Here is a 24,927-nt window from a genome sequence, read left to right as displayed (position 1 = left end):
ATGCATCCATTTAAGCAGGTTCACGTAGGCGGCTAGCATAGCTTTGTCTACCCAATTGGGTAGCCTATAAATGTATGTAATACTGATTCTCTTATGGTGGGCATACGTCAGAACCAAGATCGCCAACCAGCAACATGTATATACAGGCCAGAAAAAAATAAATAAAAATAATATACATATATAGTAATCGCCAAGTGAGGCATATGGTGTCCAGGGTGCAGTTGCTGCTTGAGGGTATGCCTCCTGGAAACCATGCCGACCCAAGGAAGGGCTAGTCCTCAGCCTATTCCCCGTCTGAGTGAGTGCCTCTGGTTTGTGCAGGTGGTCTGCTGGGCACCACAGAACATTCCCCATCGCTTTGTCAGGTGTCCCCTCCAGCCCCTTGTGTGAGTTGGCTTCTGCGGGCCCCTGGCCTGGGGACGTGTTGGTGCCGGGTCTTTCCCTCTCCTTGGCCAGTTGATGGAGTCCGGTAGTGGTCTATATTGTTTGCGGGTGGTCCGTGACCAGCGTAGGTGAGATGGTGGGGTATTCCTTCTAGGGTCTCTCTTGTAGCGGGTGGGTGATTCACTTGTGGTGTCCGGTGTTCCCGAAAGAGATTTCCTTTCCCCCGTGTAGTTGGCGATCGCCGCCCGTCCATCCTACGGAAAGAAGACCTGGGTGGCCTCTGGGTTTGTTTCCGCGCTGCCCCGCACTTGGATGGGGTTTGCCCCCCGAGTGCCCCTGCTGCTTGTGGGGTTACGGGCTTTGGCAGGGAGCGATCCTGTGTTTGTGGCGGTGCCAATGGTCGGAGCCTGTATTCAAGTTGCTGCCAGAAATTATAGAAGTGCCTGTCCAGCCGGGTGAGTATGTCGCTGGGGTCGCTGTTTGCAGATGGGAGTCATGCTTCCTCCGCCATCTTGAGTGGGCCTCGTGTCAGTAGGCCCATGTTTGTGGTTTTTCCACATTAGTGTGTGCGAATCAGCTCACCGGTGGGGCCCGGGATAACCCCCTCCGGTCCTATGGGGGGGGGGGAGTTGCGGTAAGGTTTCTTGCCAGGTGTGCTCTCCGGGTTGGGAGATCGGCTGTCTCCCCCACTTGCCGGGCAAGCTAGGCCGCAGGTTTCTGTCGAGGTTAGTGCGTGTCAGACTGTTACGCTCCGGGCCCAGAATGGTACAAGGGGTGAGAGTGTCGGTCTTCAGCTGCAATAAGATTCTTTCTGCGTTGCTTTTAGGCTATTTAGCACCGATTTCAGGCCTGTAGGGCCGGAGCTATTTGAAAGTGCGTCCAGCCATGGTGAGTGTCAGGCCCCGCCCCCCTTATTATATTTTTGACTTCCCAGTTTTCTGTCATCCCTGAATCCTGGCTTTCCATTATCGTTGTGTCTCTTTCTGTATCCCTTGACCTCGGCTATTCCTGACTATTCTTTGGTACGTTAGTCCGGCCATTCTAAGGTCCGGTATACGTTACCTATCAGTCCTCTGTGTTACACAATTCTACGTGCTGGATCATTCTGTAATCCTGACAACCCTACAATCCACCTCTGAAATTCTATCATACACTAAGATATCCTTGCGATGTGATAAGTGGCTAGATAGTCTTTTTTTGTACCAGACCCAAGGAGATAACTTTGAGAACATTAAAGGGAAGATTTCACTATATATCCTAGGCACATATTCGGCAATAACTTGAACGAAAACAGGTTGTCTCCCAAGAACGGGAATTCAAACATAGAAAAAAAGAATAACAAACCCAAGAGAGAGACCTTTTTAAAGCATTGCAGGTATGTGAGGGTTAGGATACTTGTTGTCCCTGTCACAGTACCTGGCAACCATGATGTGTCCGGTCCTCACGTACACGGTGCATGTATCACCCTGGCATTATGTCCAGTGCTGAATGCAGCTTGACGGCATCCTTTTATTTACCTCCTTTTGAGTGCAAATGTGAATATATTTAATTCTAGGATGATAGCATCGAAACGAGAGCAATCATACTGACGTGACATGGAATGCACTGTGGCCTGTCAATGTAAAGCCAACACACCATAATTTGTCTTCATGTTGAACAATATGACATAATTGGTATTCATGACAAATGGTGAGGTTAATTGCATGAACTGGGCTTATTTCAATGGACATACACTGTTTAGGGATGAAGGGAGAAATTGGATATTGCTTACATGTTAAACCTGAATTAAATCCAAGTACTTGGACTGATGCTGAATGGAAATGTGGAAGTTTTGTGAGTAGAAATATAGGTTATAAGAAGGGTGACACTTTATGAGGATACTCTAACCATCTAAAAAAAACTACAGCACACTGCATTGGTATGGTAAGCTGTCAAACCATGTATGAAAGGTTTGACACTTATCTACCTCTGTTGGGCACCCACAATCCTTGTGGTCTGCATATAATAAGTACACAAACAGACACCCAAAGAGTCAGAAGGTGTATAGGCGCTTCAAATAGTATATAGGGTGTGTGTATATATAAAAGGTGTTCCCAATCACCTTAACAATCCAAATAACAAATAAACGTGATAATCCAATTACCACATTAATACCACACCCAATGTGACACTTATATGGGTATACTTCCCACTATTAACATCTAAATGACAAATGCGGAATTTCTTTCCTGGGAGATCTATAAAAAACATATGTTGCCACACATAGTGAAGTCTGTATATAACAATATTTAAAGAAAGGAAATATAAGGTATCAACTCACAAGCGTAGAGCCGTGTCAGGCTATATATGATGAGGGTCAGGGTGCCAATAACTGGCTTCGAAGGTACTCCAGAAGCAGAATCAATAGTAAAAAGTTTTTTATTAAAACATTAGCGTTAGTCTCCTATTAGTACAGGAAGTGTAATAACGTCCATCTAAAGTATGGGCAGTACTGCCCTTCTTATTGGAAACATATCGGCATTTCTATCTTAAGCAGAAAGACATAAATTAAAATTGGATAAAACATCTTAATAAAGCATATTTTACCCACATTGTTACATATGTATTTACAAATATATGGAAAATTACATTACAAATAAATATAACTCCCTATGGGATACCTTCATTAGACATGAGCAAATCTATTTTGGGAATAATATGATCGTAGTAAGCACTTCAGTGAACCACAAAACAAATCAAAAAGGTGCCAGGAGAACAACAGAGAGCTATAATAGCTGAAAGAAAAAAATATATAAAATATATATGTGCATAAAAATATATATATATAACTGTTGTAGAATTATTAGGCCCTATAAAATCCTGTCTTAGGCCTCATAGTTCAAGTCTTACAAGAATGCTTTGTTAGTAGAAATTGTGCATCAGCAGAAATGTTAGGTTCCTGTTGAGTGAAACATTGTAGCAGATAGTCTTAATAAAATGTGAAGTTACTAAAAGCCTTGAGAACTAACCTTGAGACTCACGTGCCAACTACTCAAAATGGCTGCCAAAGACCCCCTCCCATCGAGTGAACTCCTCGTGCTAACAAGATGGTGCTGGAATCTGGAGGAGAACTTCATGACGACAGTAGTGACCTAAGATGGTACACCGAGTAGGGAGGGCATTTGAATGAACCACTTAACACTTAACCAATTACTGATTTATAATTCTATGTTATCTTGAATTCTCCAGTGATGCCTTTATAAGGGTCTGCGCACCCATTTTCTGTGCTCTTGCCATTAAATTTCCTGAAGTTCTTTCATTTAACCTGAACCTCGTGTCTCAGTGTGAATTTACTTCTGCGTGCACGCAACTTTATTATTTCTAATTTGGACAGGAACAGATAGTCATTCAAACTTATTGGTTTGCATAAAAGAATCCTTTACAATTTGGCGCATCAACGTGGGGCTCTGGGTTATGACCTATCGGACAGCCGTCCAAGAAGACCCTGGGGGGGGGGGTTAATCCTGGGGGACGGAAGGAGCCTGATCACCTCTGAAATACACGGTAGAGATTGCTGCAGCACCTAGCCGGTATGTTCCTGCCCCCTGTGATTTACCTGTCCCAGTGTCTGAGACTACTTCCGAGGGGACATCAAAGTCAGGTAATTACTTGCCCAGAGACCTTGTATTTTTAATTTGATACTTAATTTACCTGCACTTGTTGACTATCTGTTACCTGGGTGTGTCTGATTTGGTTTGTCTTTAGCTTAGTACCCGGGTTGAGTGATTTCCTGTTTACCCCTTTTAGGAGCCACGTGGCTGTGGCTGTAAGGAAAGAGGGGGGGTGGATCTGTGGAAGTTTTCCTGGGGGTCCTCTATTGCCTGTTTACCTCTTTTAGGTGCCGAGTAGCTACGGCAGTAAGGAAAAAGAGGAGGGGGGGATCTGTGGAGGTCGGTGTAGACTCACTGCTTCCTGGGGGTTCCCCATAGTGTCGCTTTGACAGCTTAGCTAGCCTCATTGGACACTTCTTTTCTCTGCTTGCAGAGAGGTGGTACATTCCAGCCTCGAGCGCTGAGGCTGGTAACATTCCAATTATTTTCTTTTGTGGCATGTGGATTCGGGCAGGCATTGCGTGGTAGTGAGACTTGCGGGTGGGTCCGCAACAGGGACACTACGGGAGTGAGGGAAGAGGTGGTTACGGGTCCGAACCACTGTAACGAGGGAGGTGGACGGAACTCGGGCCGGTGTTTGCTGTTTTCCGCCGCCGCCAGGTAGTGAGACTAGCGGTAGTCATTCCCCGAGCGGGGACACTACGAGGTTGAGGGAGGTGGCTTCGGCCACACGAGTAAAGGAAAGGGATTACTGTTGAACTTATTTGAACTGTTGAACTTATTTGAACTGTGATGCATGCACTGTATTTACACTGAAATGTTGTCTTAATTGTCTGTCACACAGATTCCTGTGCTTACTTTTGTCTTACTCGCTGTACTATTTACACTTTCCCCTCCTATTTCTCTTTGTTGAGAGAAGTGATTGGTCACACACTTCTTGCCACGCTCCAATCCGCGGCTACCTCGGGTAGGCGGAATCAGTGACTAGTCTACGTTTTGGGAAGACGTACGTAGGAACCCACTCTTACGTAGCAGTCGAGCACTGTAGACATTCTGTTCCTTTTTCTTTCTCTATATCTGGGACACCTTGTATAGGGAGGATGGGACAGAAGTTAGATAAACCCAATAAGGGTTGGTTAGCATGTGATTTGGTAGAAGATAGAGAAGGAGAAGAGATGGTTAAGAAAGTTGATAAAATTACTAAAGTATGTGGAATTGCCGTACCTCCGTGCGGTACATTGCAGCCAGAAAGCTGGCGTAAGTTACTGACAGAAAAGAAAGGGAAGCTGTTGGACCATGATTTAGTCCGTACAGCAGAAGCTTGGTACCAAGTAGCAAAAGCTATTCAGCAAGAGGGATGGATTGAGGAAGAGATTGATCACAAAGGTTTAAGATTGTAGGTTTATTATAATAATTGTGTTACTGGGAAGTTCTCCCAGCCAGCGCCCTATTATGGCCCCAGGAGGTGACCACTCCTATCATCCCGTCAGTAATGACCGAAATGTAGCTGACCACGGTAACCACCCCTGGTCCCCACCCTACCACTGCCCCTGTTTACCCAGTCTTAAATGCTGTGGGGTTTTTGTATTGCTTGTTGGCCGATTTAGGAGCCGGTACCACCCAGATAGAGGGTTGGGGTTTTGTATTGAGTTTCACTGAGATTCTTACTGTGTTATGATTGACCTGACTGGATCAGGAGTTATTTGCTGTGTTTAACTGTTTATATGCGCATCGTTCTAATATGTACATGGCCATATTACTTTCTGCTATAGTATGGGTACCCTAGGTGTGTGTGGTGTGTGTCTCTTTGCTCGCAATAATTGTAATGTAACTATCCTTCTGTCTTGTTACTGTACAGCAGTGATATGGTTAACTTTCATGCCTGCAGTTTCTCTCGTTTCTCTCTCTCCCCTGTTTGCACTCTGTCTCAATTTCTCTTCCCCCCTCCCTCTCTTTAGCGGAGGAGGGACATGTCTGCCTTCAGCGAGAATGTGGCGGGTCTGTGTTCAGTGAAATTATTCAGAGCTACTGATAAGAGTTAGAAATGGGATTTTTGCTAGAAGATATTCTAATTGTGTATTTTGTTATTTACATAGAAGTTGATGGGATGGTTAAGGAGTGATGTGTCGTATACAGATTTTGTAGCGCTTTGTATATATTTATATAGCTTGTGTTTTGTGTATAAGGCAGTGAGGATTGTGGGGGAGACTAGCTCAGAAGAATGTGCCAAGTATTTTCTCCGAGACTAGTGTAAAAGGAAGAGTGATTAATGGTTTTTGGATGATAAGGTAAATTGGTTGAATTCCGTGAGTTTATTTTGCATCATGTTATTTTAAAGTACATGTTTCTAGAGACAGCTTTACGGGCTGTTAAATGCATAATGTTCTCAACTGTCTTATTTAACCTACCAGGTTTGTTTATAGTTTAGTGTTTCCTTTCGCTTAACAGAATGTTGCTTCCCTGACTTATTTTATTAGTTATAATATAGTGTAATGTTGAAAGTACGTCAGCCACCACCCTAGAGATGACGCCTAGTACAAAAGGAGGTTGGCCCTAAGGTGACATCACTTCTGCCCTTACTTCCGCCCTTACCTCCTGTCTCTTCCTTTCCCATACATATCATGGTCGTCACTTCCACGCTTGTCATCATTTCCTTCCCCGCCCCTGTCATGGCTGCCTCCATCAAGAGGCCTACCCCTATCATGCTCATCCTGTCTTATGATATGCTGTTTTCCTTGAACTCTACATATTATGAACAAGAAAGTTACAATTACTAAAATAATCCTGCTATTTGTTTCCCTGTATCAGAAATGTGTCTGTGACAAGTGATGGTTAATGATGGAGAAAATATATAGATAGAAAATATATATATATCGATTCACGTGTAAGTAACAAATGTGTTTTAACTTTGTGTACAAAAATTGATAACATGCTGGAAAAGGGTTATCTTAAAGAATATTTACTAAAAGACATTTCTAATAAACAAAGATTTCTTGAACAAATGGTAATACAGTTAAAGGTTTGGTCTCAAAATGTTTTGATCTAATTGAAAAGGAACCAGAAAACATTATAAGCCTAACTATTTACAAATGGAATAAGGATTTAGATACTAGTATAAACTATGAAGGTGGGGGTGTGCTCCAATCTGTCTTTATTGGAAAATGATAGCCTCCAAGATTCAAAAACTGCTTAACATAAATTTTGATGTAAGCCCAGATATTTTATTGTTGCATATACCAATAAGTCGAGACTTTGGGCATTATAGTGTATTGATTCCAGATCTGTTACTAGCAGCAAGTGCATTAACAGCCAGAAACTGGAAAACAAGAAAGGTAAATTAATGTATAGCTATTTATAAAGCTTAACAAAAATCTTCATTATCTTTTTCATTTATCTCGCAGAAGACAATGTTATTTGTCTATTTTGTATGTTTTAATACATTATCAGTGAAGAGTAAAATAAGTTTTATCCCCTTTGCGAGACATAAAAATTGTGATAAAGTATATTTGTGATGTATGTGAGAATTATATTTTGAGCTATGCTATATATAAAAACGAATAAAGGAAAAAGGGAGAGAGTCAGGGATAGTGTCTGTCTCCACGGGCAAAAGTCTGTTGTGGGAGATGTAGTAAGTTAGCCACTGCGGGATACCCACGGAGTGAAGCGTTCGAGGCCTGTTCAGACAGATGTGCTTGTTAGCCTTTTCTTATTTTTCTATAGGGAAAGCATAGGGTCAGTTAATAGTTGTTGTAAATGGGCTATTTGCGGCCTCCATAGCAGAAGAGAATCCTACCTGCCTCCTCATTTCTACCTGGTCTTGAATGCTGATGGATCCTTATTCTCCCCCCCCATCAGTCCTATAGATATCCTCTTCTTTACCACCCTCCCCCTCCAATCCATTTCTCCCGTCCGCTCTTCCTCCCTTCCACCACCCTGCCCACCTCCACTGCTACATCACCTGTCTGCTCCCTTACCTGCCCACCTCATCTTACTCCTTCCACCGATCCCTCCTCTTCGTCTGTCTCCCTTCCTACTGCTCCTTCTTCTCCTCCTCCCTCATCTCCTGTCCTTCCTACTCCACCTTCTTCTCCTCCTCTCTCATCTCCTGTCCTTCCTACTCCACCTTCTTCTCCTCCTCTCTCATCTCCTGTCCTTCCTACTCCACCTTCTTCTCATCCTCTCTCATCTCCTGTCCTTCCTACTCCACCTTCTCCTCCTCCTCCCTCATCTCCTGTCCTTCCTCCTCCAACTTCTTCTCCTCCTCTCTCATCCCCTGTCCTTCCTACTCCACCTTCTCCTCCTCCTACTCCCGTCCTTCCTACTCCACCTTCTCCTCCTACTCCTCCCGTCCCTCCTACTCCACCTTCTCCTCCTCCCACTCCACCCGCTATTCATTCCTCCATCTCCCCACCACCATATCTATATCCTTTATATGCTTCCTCCCTCCTTAATCCCTACCCATCTCCTCCGCCCTACCCGTGCCCTGCCCTGGCACCTGCCCAAATGGCCTGGCCATTCTCCTACCCTTACCCCGCAACTCCGCCCTATTCAGCCACTTCCCATGTACCTTCCATTGCCACACCCCCTACCACGATCACGCCTACCCTGCCTCAACTTGCTCAAGTCGTGCCCACATCCAATATGGCAGCCCCCAGTGGTGTGGCACCTCTAGTGCCGGTCCTAATAATTCTTGCTCCTCTTGATATTAATTCTCTATTGTATCCAGCCAAACCACCTTACCTCTCTAAGACATTTCCGTCCACAGACAACTCTGCCTCTACCTGACAACATCATACTTCGGAGATATGTTACTCCGGACACTCTTCTGCCACTTCCCAGGGGGGAATACCACACTATGAAAAAGAATTATTCAGACTGGTGGAGGTACACCTCATCATGACAGACCTGTTTTGGGCACTCTCAAGGAAATAGTGCGGTCCTGATCCAGATACCCATGGAAGTAAGACACATGTATCATCACTGGGAGGTGGCTGTCCCTCATGTTTTCTTCACTAAGTCCCCAGAAATCTCATGAAAGGAACCTGGCTCATTAGAAACATGAAACACTAAAAATCGATATCAGCTCTCTACAAGGGGGGGGGGGGGTCAACAAGAGAACTGTGAATGGAAAGACAAATACCCTCAATCCCACACAGAAATAGGTGAGGATACCTCTCCTACTGCTCCTCATGGTTGCTTTGAACAGATGAAAAAGGAAACAAGACACCTCTCAACAGTGCATGCAGTAGTTTTGCCAGATCCTGACTCCACTCTGTTTGTGGATAGCCTTAGATTTGCGGATGAAGAGGGAAGGTACAATACTGGATTTGCTGTTGCTACAGAAGATCAGGTACATCAAGCATCTTCACTTTCCTCACCCACATCTGCTCAAGACGCTGAATTGACAGCCTTCTCAGTGGCATGCAAAAATGTCTGAAGGAAGACGTGCTATTATCTACACTGACTCAAGATATGCCCTGGGTGTGGCACATGATTTTGGATCAATCTGGAAGACAAGAAGATTTCACACAGGGACTGGCATGCCAGTTAAGCATAGCACGGCTATTAAGAAGTTGGTGGATGCCCTACTCCTGCTGAAGAAGTGGCCATACTGAAGGTGAAGGCCCACGGAAAACTGAATTTAGAAGAAGCACCACTTAGCTGACCAAGCTGCCAAACAAGCCACAAGTGCACCAAGGGAAGTGGACAGAAGAGTGTCCGCTGAAGAAACTTCTATATTCACCATGTAGATCCTATCCACAGATCTCAAGATCCTGAAAGAATAACAAGCAGCTGCTGACCCTGAAGAAATGCAAAGCTGGACAACAGAAAGGGACAAACCCTTAGGACGGGCTGTACTCCAACACTCTCAAGTTCTGTTTACCCAAAAACATGTAGTGGGCAATGGTCCAGTGGGCCCATGGAGTTTTATACCTATCCAAGACCCTCATGAACTCTTTGATCTCTAAATACTCTGAAGCACATATAATTACTCCTCTGATCAACAGTTACTGCCGATCCTGTGTCATTTGTGCCAAGGACAGCTCAGGCAGAAGAGGAGGAGAATCCTAAGCATCTAGCTAACTCTCACTATCCCTTTCAAGAATCCAAGTGACTATATCCAGGTGCCAGAGAGTTGCCGGTTCAAATATGCTATATTTATAATAGACATTTTATCAGGATGACCAGAGGCCTAGCCGGTCATCAATGTGACAACCAAGACCATATACCCAGTAATGCATCATGAAAGTTGCAGAGATCACTCAGTGGATTCACCATTCCAGACTCAAGACTATCTCTGCAACATGGGAAGTAACATTTGTTGATCTTGACAAACCTTTGATTCTAAAGGAAAAGTTACTTAAAAAGATGTCAACAAGTAGGTGTTTTGATGGCCATAATAACGCCTGACCACCTGCCATCGATGGAAATCCGAGGACCCCAAAAAGGAGACCTCGTGAAGCTAAAGAGATTCAGACGCCAAGCTTTTTCAGGATTATCTGCCCATCTTGAGTTTGTGGTGATATCAATATTGACTAAATGATTTAAGTCCACCTACACTGACATAGCATGGGACAGGTTTCATACTATGATGAATAAGTAAATGTGCCCTAGCCAAGGTTATTATGTCCATACACATAATACATGACAAGGTACTCTTGACACACCACATTCATGCTTCAGAACAAAAAGGAGCACCCCTGTAAAAGACAGGTTGACCTGTACATATGTATATATTTTGATGCCATAGGTGTGCCAAGGGGGGTACCAGATGATTTCACAGTAAAAGACGAGGGTTGAGTCCATCACTGCTAATGATATTTTGTACTATATTTGTTACATCCGACTGCACTTTGCAATAACACCAAGTTAGCGGTCATGGGGTTTATGTGTCTTTGGGCTAACAAGTCTTCTGATATTTTTAAGTTTTTTTTAAGATGTTTAAAGTTTTATCTTTTAGTAATTAACATTTTAAGGGGGGACTGTTGTAGAATTATTAGGCCCCATAAAATTCTGTCTTAGGCCTTATAGTTCAAGTCTTACAAGAATGCTTTGTTAGTAGAAATTGTGCATCAGCAGAAATGTTAGGTTCCTGTTGAGTGAAACATTGTAGCAGATAGTCTTAATAAAATGTGAAGTTACTAAAAGCCTTGAGAACTAACCTTGAGACTAACGTGCCAACTACTGAAAATGGCTGCCAAAGCCCCCTCCCATCGAGTGAACTCCTCGTGCTAACAAGATGGTGCTGGAATCTGGAGGAGAACTTCATGACGACAGTAGTGACCTAAGATGGTACACCCAGTAGGGAGGGCATTTGAATGAACCACTTAACACTTACTGATTACTGATTTATAATTCTATGTTATCTTGAATTCTCCAGTGATGCCTTTATAAGGGTCTGCGCACCCATTTTCTGTGTTCTTGCCATTAAATTCTGTGCTCTTGCCATTAAATAAAAAATGAAGTTCTTTCATTTAACCTGAACCTCGTGTGTGAATTTACTTCTGCGTGCACGCAACTTTATTATTTCTAATTTGGACAGGAACAGATAGTCATTCAAACTTATTGGTTTGCATAAAAGAATCCTTTGCAATTGTGTGATGTAGAATACATATAATAAAGTCTGTAAAAATATATAAAAAATATAATTATAAACATTAATACAAAAATTATAACTACAAAAAATGAGCTAAATCAAAATCTAAATTCAAGCCATTTGGCTCCATATTAAAAATCCACTGGCTCTCCAACCTGCTAAGCTCTCTGTAGTTGTTCTCACCCCTTATTTTGATTTTTATTGAGGTTTTAATAAAAAACTTTTTAATATTGATCCTGCTTCTGGAGTACCTTCGAAGCCAGTTATTGACACCCTGACGCTCATCATATAGAGCCTGACACAGCTCTACGCTTGTGAGTTGATACCTTATATTTCCTTTTTTAAAATATTGTTATATACAGACTTCACTATGTGTGGCAACATTTGTTTTTTTATAGATCTCCCAGGAAAGAAATTCCGCATTTGTCATTAAGACTTTACTAGTGGGAAGTATACCCATATAAGTGTCACATTGGGTGTGGTATTAATGTGGGAATTGTATTATCACGTTTATTTGTTATCTGCATATAATAAAACAGCAACACATATGTCTGCATTAGTATACCAACTTTGCATATTATTCAATGGCTAAGAGTGTCAGTTCACACACAAAAAGAGAATTAAACTCTAGCACAAACTGTCAACATTTTATTTATACATTTGATTGGTGAACTCAGCTATCCACAGGGTATTCTGTTTTGTCTTTATTTTAGAAATTAATATCCGCACTTTGTAAGTTGAAATTCATGCTCTGTAAGTTGGATGGTCTTTCTGCTCTGTAAATTGGATGAAGCAGAAAACGTATGGCTCTAAACAACAACATCTTTGGAGCTAGTTTCCTCTTTTGTCTCTGGTTCACCTCCTGTGCTTTCTTCTGCGAAACAGAAAACAACACATTAAAAATGGTTGGTCTTTAAGTAACAGAATAAAGTTATATACTGATTGAGACATACCTAGAGTCTTATCATCTGTCTTCTTTTCATCGTGATCTGAGTTAATCTTATCCACAATTCTCTTTGCATCTCCCAAAGCCTTAGAATAAAATAAGATATGATTTGATAAACTTGATAAGACTCAACATCATCAATACGTGACTTTTTGTATTCACAAATTATTCCATATTGTAAATTTTGTAGCTTTGTAAATAGTTTAAGATTTTTCTACACAATCTATCCTACCCAAGATGGCTACAAACTTAAAGGATCACTATAGCGTCCGGAAAACAAGGCAGTTCCCCTCCTGTGGTGCTGAAAGGGTTAAAATCTAAATCCAGCGCCGGGCTCCCTCGGCGCTGGTGACCTCTCCTCCCCATCCGACGTCAGCTCCCTAGTGGAGCGCAATGCGCGGCAAGGGCTGCGCATGCACATTCAAAGAGTCCATAGACTCAATGCTTTCCTATGGACGCTCTGCGCGATGGATGCAAAATTTGCATCCAGCATCGCAGATGCGCCTCTAGTGGCTGTCCGGAAGACAGCCACTAGAGGCTGGATTAACCCCAAATGTAAACATAGCAGTTTCTCTGAAACTGCTATGTTTGCATCTGAAGGGTTAAAAACTGAGGGACCTGGCACCCAGACCACTTTATGTCACCATAATCTGAATGTGCATGTAATTGATTTTGTGATTTGCATGATAAAGTGCAAAATCAAGAATTTTTTTGCTATTATTCATAATAGCTTACAAAATAGTCTTTACAAGCTAAAATTTCTTTATGGCCCTTCCACGGCCTTACAAACTGCTAAATATGAGTGAAAATATGTGCTGTTGCCTCAAAGATAGTGTTTTAATAAAGGGGACATGTGCTTTAAAGCTGAACTTTCACTGCTCTGGAATTAAACCATTGAATAAAAATTGAAAATCACCAGTAAGTTATGTATATTAACTATTTAGCAACTGACATCACAGTTAAGTCCAGTCCAGGCACGCAATGCAAATAAGGAGTACAGAAACATTATTACAGCTTCTCCTCTTCCACTATGTTCAGAATCAGAAAAGGGCAACATTTATGGTGATGTTTGGCAGGGATCTGAGATGAAGACTCCCAGGTATGGGATAAAGAGGTGTTACTTTTTATGTTTGCATCTGAATGGTTAAAACTGAGGGACCTGGCACCCAGACCACTTCATTGAGCTGAAGTGGTCTGGGTGACTATAGTGTCCCTTTAATTTGACATATTAGATCAGAAAACAAAATCAACAAACTTTTAAATGTTACCATGTCCCCATGATTTATAATACAAAATGTTCCTATCCTTTATATGTACCAAAATGTATTTGTGAAGTGTGAAAAATAAAATTACATGTAGAAAGTAACACCTCTTTACCCCATACCCGGTAATGAAAGATAGCCCAGTACCGTGACTCTGCTGGACTGCCAAAGTCTACGTCTTCTGCTAAGGCCTTCCACAACAGGCCAGGGCTAGTGTAGTTACCCCCCTCTGGCTGGATGCCCTCTGCCCTCCACGTCTCTGGCTGGACAGTGCACCACCACAGTGCCCGGTATGAGGCGTCCAGGCTCAGTTCCCTTTCCACGAGGTACTCAAGTTGTCTCACCTGCTCCCCTCCGGGTTGGTCTCCCAGAAGCAGCAACCGCCAGGCCATTTTTTCCTCCAACTGGTATGCGACACCAGGAAGGCGCTGCTGCCGTTGATACTGGACTTCCTCCAGGGCGTCGTACCATAGATCTTTCCTGGCAATATCTCTCCATTCCAATTCACTCTCTTCCTCAGGTGTGTGTGCTGCCCAGGGGTCCACGAACCCCATTTTCCCAAATCTTTCTGTAGACAGGGACGCTGTATGAACACTAGCGTCGCCCTCAATTTGTAAATCCACGAACGGTGTCTCTGAGCTGCTTTACCTCGCACTAAGACGCCATCCCACTTCTGCCACCAATGTAACGGACCGACTGGATACATCCGTTAAAGGATGTTCCTAGCGTTTCCTGAGGACTCCAGGCACTCTGGCAGACACCACAATCCTCCCCCAATAATGAGACGACACTTCACTTTGAGGGTTATGCAGGAACTCCAGATTTATTCACACAACCTCCTTTTAAGACATTCTCCCATGCAAGGGCGGGATCCACAACAATTAGTACAACAGCCAATAATGTACCAGTTACCTCCCACCCATCTCCTCTCATTAACTTATCTGTTAACATAATTAAACAGTCCACAATTTCCCCCAAGTTTTAGATGTACCCCAAATATGGTAGGTACACCTTTAAAAATCCCCTGATAGCCCTGATCTGGGTGAGCAACATACTCAAAAATCACCCAGATCAGACCAGGGGTTCGGGAGTTATGGCGGTTTAAAGTTTTGACTGACCGCACAGGCAAAGTATCCGAAAATGGTTCCATATACTTTGGCCCTGCGGTCGGTCACAGAAAAGTGAATGAAAACATACGAATTGCCTGGGTTATAGAGCCTCGGGAGGATTTGAATGAATCCCCTTGTTCGTGGGGTTCTTTCTACCGAACGGCGGGCCATTCTGTAGTTTCTACACGAATTCATGGAAGTCTGGAGGTCTCAGCGGTGTTTGCCTAGTCGAGTGTCCGATTTTAGTTCCAGACACTCGACGGCAAAACACCGCTGTTCGGGAGTTTAAGATGGCCGCCGCCACGTGTTCGTTTCCCGAATGCCGGCCACCCAGAGGACAAAACCACACATTACACGCATTGCCAATTACCCGTTTGCAACATTGTTGCGAACGGTAATTGGAGGCACACTTTAATCCTGGGTGGTCTGGTTGTTCGGTAGTTTCACTCAATATAACACAGTTTACCGAACACATAATATTAAAGACAGCCTGAATGCAATCTGCTACACAGTCTTAAAGGGGCATTGTTCCTAAAAGTCATAATATGTCCACGGATGGCCCTTAAAGGGCCAGTAGCAGCAATATAAAATACCACATGCCCGAATATTGTATTCAAAGGTACAAATTTACCAGGGACCATAGTCAGCAGGTAGGAGGCGGGCAGCCAGGCCTCTCCAATGCCCAGTGGCGAGGCAGGTTCCGCCACAACCATGTTCTAATTATTATTGTTAATAATAAAATCAGAACTGAAGAACCCAAGTCAAATTAGTAAAATGATAAAGTGTACTCACATTTATGATGGCAATCTTAGCATCCTCATTGTGGAGTAGTTTTGCATTCTCGAGGGCTTTCTCAAAGTTGGTAACTGCTGACTCATACTCCTCTAGCTTCACTTTACAGAAATAAGTCAATACCAATAACAGTAGGTCAAAATCTAGTGATAGCGGTTGCATGTTCACACATAAATGTTGCTGTGCTCTTCAAACATTAAATTGGTGTTCAAAATGGAGACACAATGTTTAATAAAACTTAAAGTACGAATTAAATAGGTATTTTATAAATAATGATGAGCTGCATTAGACTTTTCAATCACAAGTTTTGGGTTGTAAAGAAGCCCTCAAATAATTTTCTGTAAACTGTGCTTTAGCATGCTCAGATGAGAAAATGTTTGAATTGGTAATTGTATTTATTGGTTACTTATTGCAAATCAGCATTTCTATGCTATAATAATTTACTGCATGTGATATTTCTGCAATTTAAATGGTTTTATTTTGAATTACTTATAAGTAGCATATGTTAATCAGAAGGTTTTTCCTTATTGGAGGTACCAACAGATTTACATATCGTGAATAATATATTACCTTGGGCCTGTGCCACTAAGACGCTGGCATTTAGCTGCCACTCAGTGTCCTCAGCTTCCTCCGCAGCCACCTGAGATTTTTCTCCATAATCCCTAGCTTCAACTGGTGCTTCTAATGCCAGATAGCATCTTCCAATCTCATGGAACAGCCATGTTTTCTCCAGACTTGAATTGGCCAAAGGGATTTTCTCTTCCCACCTATGAATGGACATATCATTATCACCATCATTTGAGTCTTCCAGCATCTTAATTAATATTTTTTTCCATTGAATGACATTCAGAATGATTTCCCTCTCTATGGTTTACGATTTCAGACTTTTACATTTGCACTGATCTCAAGCACTGCTGTGTTGGCATATTTATAGGGCTATAAATGTTTCATTGGTAGATTATTTTCAAAACAGACATCTGATTTATAGTACTTGTTATGCTGTGAAATATATTAACATTTCATGAACAACAGTAATGTTATTTCATGTGGCCCAGGGTTTTCCTTTGTTGTTAAAGAAACTCAGAATTCAAAAGTTGGACCAGTACTACTTGAACAAAAGAGGACTCCAGAAATCATAAAATAATAAAGGTCATTATAGTCAAGTTTTAAATTTGTTTAATACTATTGATAGGATCAAAGAAGTAACATATAGAAAGAGTATGGATAGGAAGAAATACAAGTCAAGAAAATTAATAAACGTAAAAAGCTAATTACATACTACAAAAAGGGGAGAATAACCACAAAAACTGTAGTTAACCAGATTACGGAAAAACAGGGAACCAAACAACTACAGGGCAAAACGCAATGACTATAACTTTTTATGAATACAACACATGGATTCTATATGTTGCATCTATTGGTCACAGCAGCATCAAGATAATGTATCCAAGTTCAGGTGATTGTTGCCCTCTTGCAAATCTTAGAGAGTCATACCAACCTTCCTTGGAGGATGGATTTCACAACTAAGTGGGTTAAAAAACAGGCGTCAGGTTGTTAGAGTAAAACCTGCCAGGATGGGGTATATCGATGTTGATGAAGGCTTATGCAATATATGATCATATACAGGTATGGTATTGTTGCCCAAGTGAGGTGTTTTTACATCAAGAAATTTTTGTTGGCTTAGAAGCCAGTTTATATCTGAGCAAGTGCGCTTGGACTTGTATATTCTGGTAAATGGTCCAAGCAGAACCATTGTAATTTATGCACATTTAAGTGAAAGCAGCCCTCTTGGTCCATATGTGTACGTTAACTTTCCAAGACAGTGTATTAGTAAGTAATATATCCTGATACGATGATATAGTATTATTATATATGATATTAAATAACATTTTTTACTTAGAATTAGAAGTTAGAATCTTAGAATAGAACATGAAAGCTAATAGTAACAGTGTGATAGACCTAAATGATTTGGCCTAGGTCTATCATGGTCTATCACGCTTCAGGTCTTTTGAAAATGGAACACTACTTACGCTTTGATTGCATCCTTAAATTTCCCAATCCTTGCATTGACTCTACCAATGTTATCAAGAGCTCTTGAGTTTGATGCAGTTAGGTTGCTGAAAAAATTGAATAATCAAGATTTACATTTGGAGCAGCGGTTAAATGTCAATGACCTACAAACATCAGAACCAGTATGCAGAACATAATCTGTTTACTTTCTTATAAGTAGATTATACATGATTATACAGTATTCGTGTTCAGGGCATCAAAAGCCATAGAGTTAGAGATATAAAACATACAGGGAAGGGGCAAAGTCGGTTGTGGTGTGCCGGAACCGACGATGCGGTACGCATGAAATAAAGAGGGCAACAAGAGAGATATCATAACAAAAATGTTATTCAGCCTACAAATACAACATAAATACATTACATATTCATATTCCGGAAAGCTAGAGGTACTTCTTATACAGGTTGAGGTATGTATCTAGTGTAGGCAGTGGACTTCCACCGACCTTACGTTTTGATAATGTGTATGGGAATATTCCTCTCGGATAATGTGGTAGTGGCTCCTATACGGATTGAATGACCTGAGTAATTTCCTGGGTTAACGTCTAACTGAACCCACAACATTCTAGCATAAAGCATAAACCTAGTAGTAGGTAGTGTAATCCCGTAGAATGCTAAATAGATGGCAGTTTTAATGACGTGATTTGTCAGTGTTTCAAATGATGAGGCATCTAGGAGGTCTGAAAGTGACTGGAACAAGTGATCGTGTATCTGTAGTCTTGAAGGTGTAGGTATAGGTGTGGAGTCTTTGATACCTTTCAATATAGCTTTTATCTGGTAGGATGAAAGGAAGCATTGCTTATTAGGCCATGTGGTGAGGATATGGTGTTGAATGCCAGTAAGGTATAATTTAATAGTGTTGAATGATAGCTTTAGGCAGGTGCATACCTGGAGCATTTGGCACCCAAGGCGGATCCTACATTTGGCAACCCCCCCTCTCCCCACAATTAAAAAAAATGTAAAAAAGACCTACAACATTTTTTTTTTAAAATTTATTTAGCATTGAGCAGTGTTTGCATTTTTAAAAAATGTATTTAGCACTCACCAGTGTTTGCGTGTTTGAATGTAAGCATGTTTTTGTATGAAATATGTGTTAGTGAATGTAGGGAGGGGTTTGTATGTAGAGTTGGCATTTAAATGCAGGCGTGCATTTTTGTGTAATGTGTTTTTTGAATTTGTGGTGTGTTTTTATGTAATGTTGATATTTGGATGCAGGGGTGTATTTGTGTGTAGTGTTGGCGAAATGCTGAGATGTATTCACATATACTCAAATATAAACACACTGGCACACATGCAGCTACATATACACACAGATGCACACACTGGTATCCAGATACACAGACACAGACACAGACACATAGAAACACAGTAATGCACAGATACAGACAAACACTGACACACAGATACAAAGACACAGACACATACATACAGATACACAGGTAAAAGTGTGTGTTTATTGTATGCAGTGTGTATAGTCTATGCAGTGCGTGTGTGCATAGTATATGCAGTGTGTGTAGTGTATGCACTGTGTGTGTGTATAGGGTGTATGCAGTGTGTGTAGTTGGTGTATAGTGAGCAGTGTGTATTGTTTGTGTGCGTGTGTCCTCCCTGACTCTTACCTGTGTCCTGGGAGGAGGGACACACTATGTTCCCTTGTGGTCCGGTGGCACAGTATGGTTGCCCAGTGAAGAGGGGCCCAGGAGTCACCACATTTGCTTCACATCCAGCAGCAGCATGTCCTCTGTTCTCACGATCCGCGAAGGTGTTGCAGCGGGTTGCCATAGCAACACGCGACAATGCTCTCGCAGATCGCGAGAACAGAGGACATGCTGCTGCTGGATGTGAAGTGAACAACTGGAGACTCTTGTAAGCGGCTCAGTCCCATTGCATATGAAAGTGTGCCCCGGCCCCAGACACCCACCTAGTGAGTGACACCCAGGATGGACAGCTCCCCCTTTAGTACACTACTGGCTATAGGTAAAGGTGGGAAAAGGAAATCAAAAGCAACAAAAGTTTCCATAGTTAATTTGTCTATAATGTGGTACTCTGTTAAAAATGTGAAAAGCCCTATCATAAGGTTTCTTCGGGTTAGTGGAAAAACCTAATTGTGAGAGGTAGCACCCATGAGCTAGTAGATTATCTAGTCCATGACCAGTTCCTGCCAATGTGGTGCCGGGGTAGCAACCTGGGCCACTTTTGGCAATGCTGCCCGAAACGCCTGAAATCTAGATCGAGACAAATAGCTGCTGCGAAATTTAGAACACCAAGAACATGTGCACATATCAAGAAAAAATAATGTGTAGCAGCTAGCCATGTCAGCTTCCTTATGAAATGCATGATGGTCAGGGATGACGAGCGTCCCTTGTTAACAATGTGGCATGTAGCCATGTTGTCGGAAAAGCATCGTACCGTATTACCTGACTAGCATACGCCCCATTTGACTGCAGCCGCCACGATCGGATAAAGTTCAAATAATGCCAAAGTGTTAGTGAATTCTTATTCACTTATTGCCAAATATTGCTGCAAAACTGGATGTGGCAGCAGCATCTGACCAGATTGAAAAAAACTTGCCAGTTAGTATCGGAATAAATATGCTTTTTTCCATTCCAATTTAGCAGGAATTCCCTCCACATGCGTAAGTCGGCGGTGGCATGCAGATCCAGCACAATGTGGGAGGAATCTGACTGAAATTGAGAGAAAAGACAAAGTAATCTGGATATAAATGACCTGCCTTGCGGAATGATGTTCATAGCAAAATTGAGGGAACCCAACAGTGATTGGAGTTCTCTCCTATTGCAAGAACCTGCTTCAAGGTACTGATTGATACAAGATAGGATGAGTTCAATCTTTTCAGTAGGGAGGCTGGCTTGCATATGAACGGAGTCCAAAACCACCCTGTAGCGGAGAGCTGATATTCCACAGCTATTCTCCACTTAAGATCCCAATGAGGCTCAGGAACAAGTATTATAGATCCATAGAGTAGTAATTCCAGCAGGCAAAATAATCCAACAATATCCCAACAGCACTCCCAATAACTGGACGACACACAGCATCAGGAGCAGAACTGAACTTTTATTCCCACAGTCTCCTTTTAAGGGTTTCTCCCATGCAAGGGAGGGATTTACAAACATTAGGACATCAACCAATACAGTAATAGTTAACTCCCACACATCTCCTCCCCTCAAGGTGACTCATAATCCTATTATTTGAACCATACAATTCCCCAAAACCTGGATGTACCCCATAACCAGTAGATAGCATAATTCTTAGGGTACCGCCAGGTAGCCCTGATCTGGGTGAATAATATATCCAAAATTCACCCAGATCGGACCAGGGGTTCCGGAGTTAGGTGGAGGGTGAAGTTTGACCGACCACACACGAGGTAGTATCCGAAAAGGGTTCCATGTGTTTGGGCCCTGCGGTCGGTCTCCGTTCGGCAGTAAAAAAACATAACAATCCTTGCCACCCACACTTAATATTACCTACATTGTAGTCCCCTTTTTCGGTACTCTGTTTCTACCGAACGGGGGGTAGTCTGGTCCCTCCGTTCGGTAGTTACGGAACTCTGGAGGTCTCAGCGGTGTTCGGTTTTCTGAGTGTCCGATTTGAGTTCCAGACACTCGACGACCAAACACGCTGAGATTTTTATGCGGAAGATGGCCGACGCGTGTGGTTCGTATACCGAACAGCGGCCACCCAGGGATGTACCAATTACCCATTAAGCTGCGGTTTGGGAGAAGTGTGAACGCTTAACGAGGTCTGATGGTTCGGTAGTTTCATTCCTATGAGACTACCGAACCCACATATGAAAATACACATCTATTACATATATACACAGATACAATAAAACAAATGCAGTCTTATATAAATATTTCAGGACAGGCTTGCTACAATCCGCTACATACCCCTAGGAAATTGATAATAGTATCGAGACCTTCAGTCTTATTTGGTGAAATAAGGACGCCCAATCGCTCGAAAAGTTGTATAGCAGCCAGTGGCGTCTCCAGCATTTATATTTAGGGGGGGGGGGCACACGGGGGGCTAGGGACAAAAGTAGGGGGGCAATTACAATATGTGTGTGTGTGTGTGTATATATATATATATATATATATATATATATATATATATATATATATATATACACACACACACACACACACACACACACACACAAACGTGGAGAACATTTAAAAGTTAACAAAATTTATTTTTTAAAATAATTTACAATTAACAATTTTATATAAATATTTCACAAACATAGAAAATGGTCACTTAACAGTGTATTCTCTACACTACAGTATAAGCATTTTAAAGTGACACAAAGTTGTATTTTGAAAGGCTAACTCAAATGATTTTTTCCTGTAAGAAGAGCAGATTTAGCTCTACTTCCATGAACAACTAAAAATGGATGGCACTAAAGTTTGTGCGCTGACCTATAGTTGGTGAATAGTATACCAACACAAACTAAAATTACTTGTTTCATTCTCATGCTCACAATATGTAATCCTGGGTACATACATATCATTTAATCAAAAGCTGCAATTAAAGTTCACGTTACTTACAGTAGTATTGCCACTGTCTGGAGTGTCTGCTCCGCTCACTCAGTCCCTCTGCAAATTGCACTCTCAGGTAGGTAAGGTTTCACACATTATGTGGGGCCGCACTGCAAACTGCCTGCAATCTCTGGTCACACCACTGTCTGCAATGTCAAGAGTAAGTGCCACTGTCATACCACTCACTGTCTGCATTCAGGAGTAAGTCACTTTTGTCACACTCACAGCACTCACTGTAATCATGACAATTAATTCACTTTTATCAGAACCTAGATGTGGCACAGGACACTGGCCACAATACCTGCTCCTCTCTGCTTGCTCTGCTCTGCCTCCTTTGCTCTTGCTCCTTTCTGCTTGCTCTACACCTCTCTGCTTGCTCTGCTCCTCTTTACTTGCTTTGCTCTGCTTCCTCTCTGCTTGCTCTGCTCCGCTCCTCTCCTCTCTGCTTGCTCTGCCTCCTCTCTACTTGCTTTGCTCTGCTTCCTCTCTGCTACTCTCTACTTGCTTTGCTCTGCTTCCTCTCTGCTTGCTCAGCTCCTCTCTGCTTGCTCAGCTCCTCTCTACTTGCTTTGCTCTGCTTCCTCTCTACTTGCTCTGCTACTCTCTACTTGCTTTGCTCTGCTTCCTCTCTGCTTGCTCTGCTCCTCTCTACTTGATTTGCTCTGCTTCCTCTCTGCTTGCTCTGCTCCTCTCTACTTGATTTGCTCTGCTTCCTCTCTGCTTGCTCTGCTCCTCTCTACTTGCTTTGCTCTGCTTCCTCTCTGCTTGCTCTGCTCCGCTCTGCTTGATTTGCTCTGCTTGCTCTCTGCTTGCTCTGCTACTCTCTACTTGCTTTGCTCTGCTTCCTCTCTGCTTGCTCTGCTACTCTCTACTTGCTTTGCTCCCTCTCTGCTTGCTCTGCTCCGCTCCTCTCTGCTCTGCCTCCTCTCTTCTTGCTCTGCTCCTCTCTACTTGCTTTGCTCCGCTTCCTCTCTGCTTGCTCTGCTCCTCTCTACTTGCTTTGCTCTGCTACTCTCTACTTGCTCGCCTCCTCTCTGCCTCCTCTCTGCCTCCTCTCTGCTCTGCCTCCTCTCTGCTCTGCCTCCTCTCTGCATGCTGTGCTTCTATTTGCATGCTCTGCTTTTGCTCCTCTCTGCATGCTCTGCTCTTGCTCCTCTCTGCTTGCTTTGCTCCCCTTTTTTTGCTCTGCTCCGCTACTCTCAACTTGCGCTGCTTTGCTCTGCTCCTCTCTGCTTGCTCTGCTCCGCTCCTCTCTACTGGCTCTCCTCCTCTCTGCTTGCTCTGCGCCTCTCTACTTGCTCTGCTCCTCTCTGTTTGCTCTGCTCCTGCACACCTATTGCCTAATACAGGCACACTGTACAGGCACACTGCCTAATACATAGATCCATACATGCACACTGATTAATACTTACATCCATACACACATACATCTATACACACATACTGCCTAATACCTACATCCATACACACATACTGCCTAATACATGCATCTGTACACACATATTGCACAATACATACATCTATACACATATATTGCCTAATACATACACCCATACACACACACTGCCTAATACATACACCCATACACACACACTGCCTAATACATACACCCATACACACACACACACACACATACTGCCTAATACCAGACATCCCAAGTCTCCCGGTAGTCCTGGGAGACTCCTGCATGTTGAAAGCAGCTCCCTGGCACCCGCAGATCATACACAATATACCGGAAATCATGATTTCACTAGGCCCCCGAGGTTTGCTGGCCCATTAAGAGCCGGGCCCCTGTGATATCAGCTGGCAGGGAGGAAGTGATGACAGCCTATCACTTTCTCCCTGATTCACACTGAGCTGCCGCCCGGGAGGAGGCAGCAGCATGGAGGCAGAGCAAAAGGCTGGAGTGAGCTGCTGCTGCATGCTCACTCCCATCAGCCTCAGCCAGCAACAGAACTCTCAGCAAGCCACCCTGGCTGGACACAAAGGTAAGCTAACAGGAAGGTGGCTGCAAATCAATAAAGTATGACTTGTGTGCATGTCAATATCAATATGTGCGTGTATATGAGTGTATGTTTATCTGTGTGTGTGTGTTTCAGTGTGTGTATCTGTGTATCTGTGTTTCAGTGTGTATCTGAGTGTATGCATCAGTGTGTGTATCTCAGTGCCAGTGTGTGTATCTGAGTGTATGTGCCAGTTTACGTTTCAATGTCTGTATCTGTGTGTCAGTGTGTATGTGCCAGAGTGTGTGTGTATATACAGTATGTGTATCTGTGTGTGTTGGTGGAGCGGGGGTGGCGCTGTAGCTTGTGAGGCCACCTCCCTGAAATGCATTTTTGCATGTTGGGATGTCTGCAATACATACATTTTACATTGAATATATAATTTATAGCTGTGATAATGTTTTCATTCATTTGGTGGGATTTTATTTATAATATTGTGGGATTTACGTAATTTATGGGTTTAATTTAAATAAAGGATCACTATAGTGTCAGGAAAACAAACCTGTTTTCCTGACACTATACAATCCTAAGGGTCCCCCTCCCTCTGGGCTGAAGGTCTTACTTTAATCCAGGGCCGGGCTCCCTCTGTGCTGGTGGCCTCTCCTTCCCCCGCCGACGACAGCTC

At 42.8% G+C, this 24,927-nt stretch overlaps 1 protein-coding gene across 1 annotated transcript in view; it reads right to left on the bottom strand.

The window, feature by feature from the left end:
• Nucleotides 1-2,019: 2,019 nt before the first annotated feature.
• The window catches only part of ODAD4 (outer dynein arm docking complex subunit 4), a 40,313-nt gene continuing 17,405 nt past the window's right edge, over nucleotides 2,020-24,927 (bottom strand). Inside the window, exons 8-13 of the mRNA XM_063458895.1 lie at nucleotides 17,711-17,797; nucleotides 16,251-16,447; nucleotides 15,681-15,781; nucleotides 12,525-12,603; nucleotides 12,115-12,442; nucleotides 2,020-2,371 (exon numbers count right to left, since the gene is read on the bottom strand). Coding sequence (XP_063314965.1) covers nucleotides 12,381-12,442; nucleotides 12,525-12,603; nucleotides 15,681-15,781; nucleotides 16,251-16,447; nucleotides 17,711-17,797 — 526 coding nt within the window. The 3' untranslated portion in view covers nucleotides 2,020-2,371; nucleotides 12,115-12,380. The remainder of the gene's footprint in view (nucleotides 2,372-12,114; nucleotides 12,443-12,524; nucleotides 12,604-15,680; nucleotides 15,782-16,250; nucleotides 16,448-17,710; nucleotides 17,798-24,927) is intronic.

The sequence above is a fragment of the Pelobates fuscus genome, chromosome 6 (genome assembly GCF_036172605.1).
Source record: "Pelobates fuscus isolate aPelFus1 chromosome 6, aPelFus1.pri, whole genome shotgun sequence".
Classification (NCBI taxonomy): Eukaryota; Metazoa; Chordata; class Amphibia; order Anura; family Pelobatidae; genus Pelobates; species Pelobates fuscus.
Note: the sequence above shows the minus strand (reverse complement) of the source record. Positions and strands in the feature narration are given on the sequence as shown.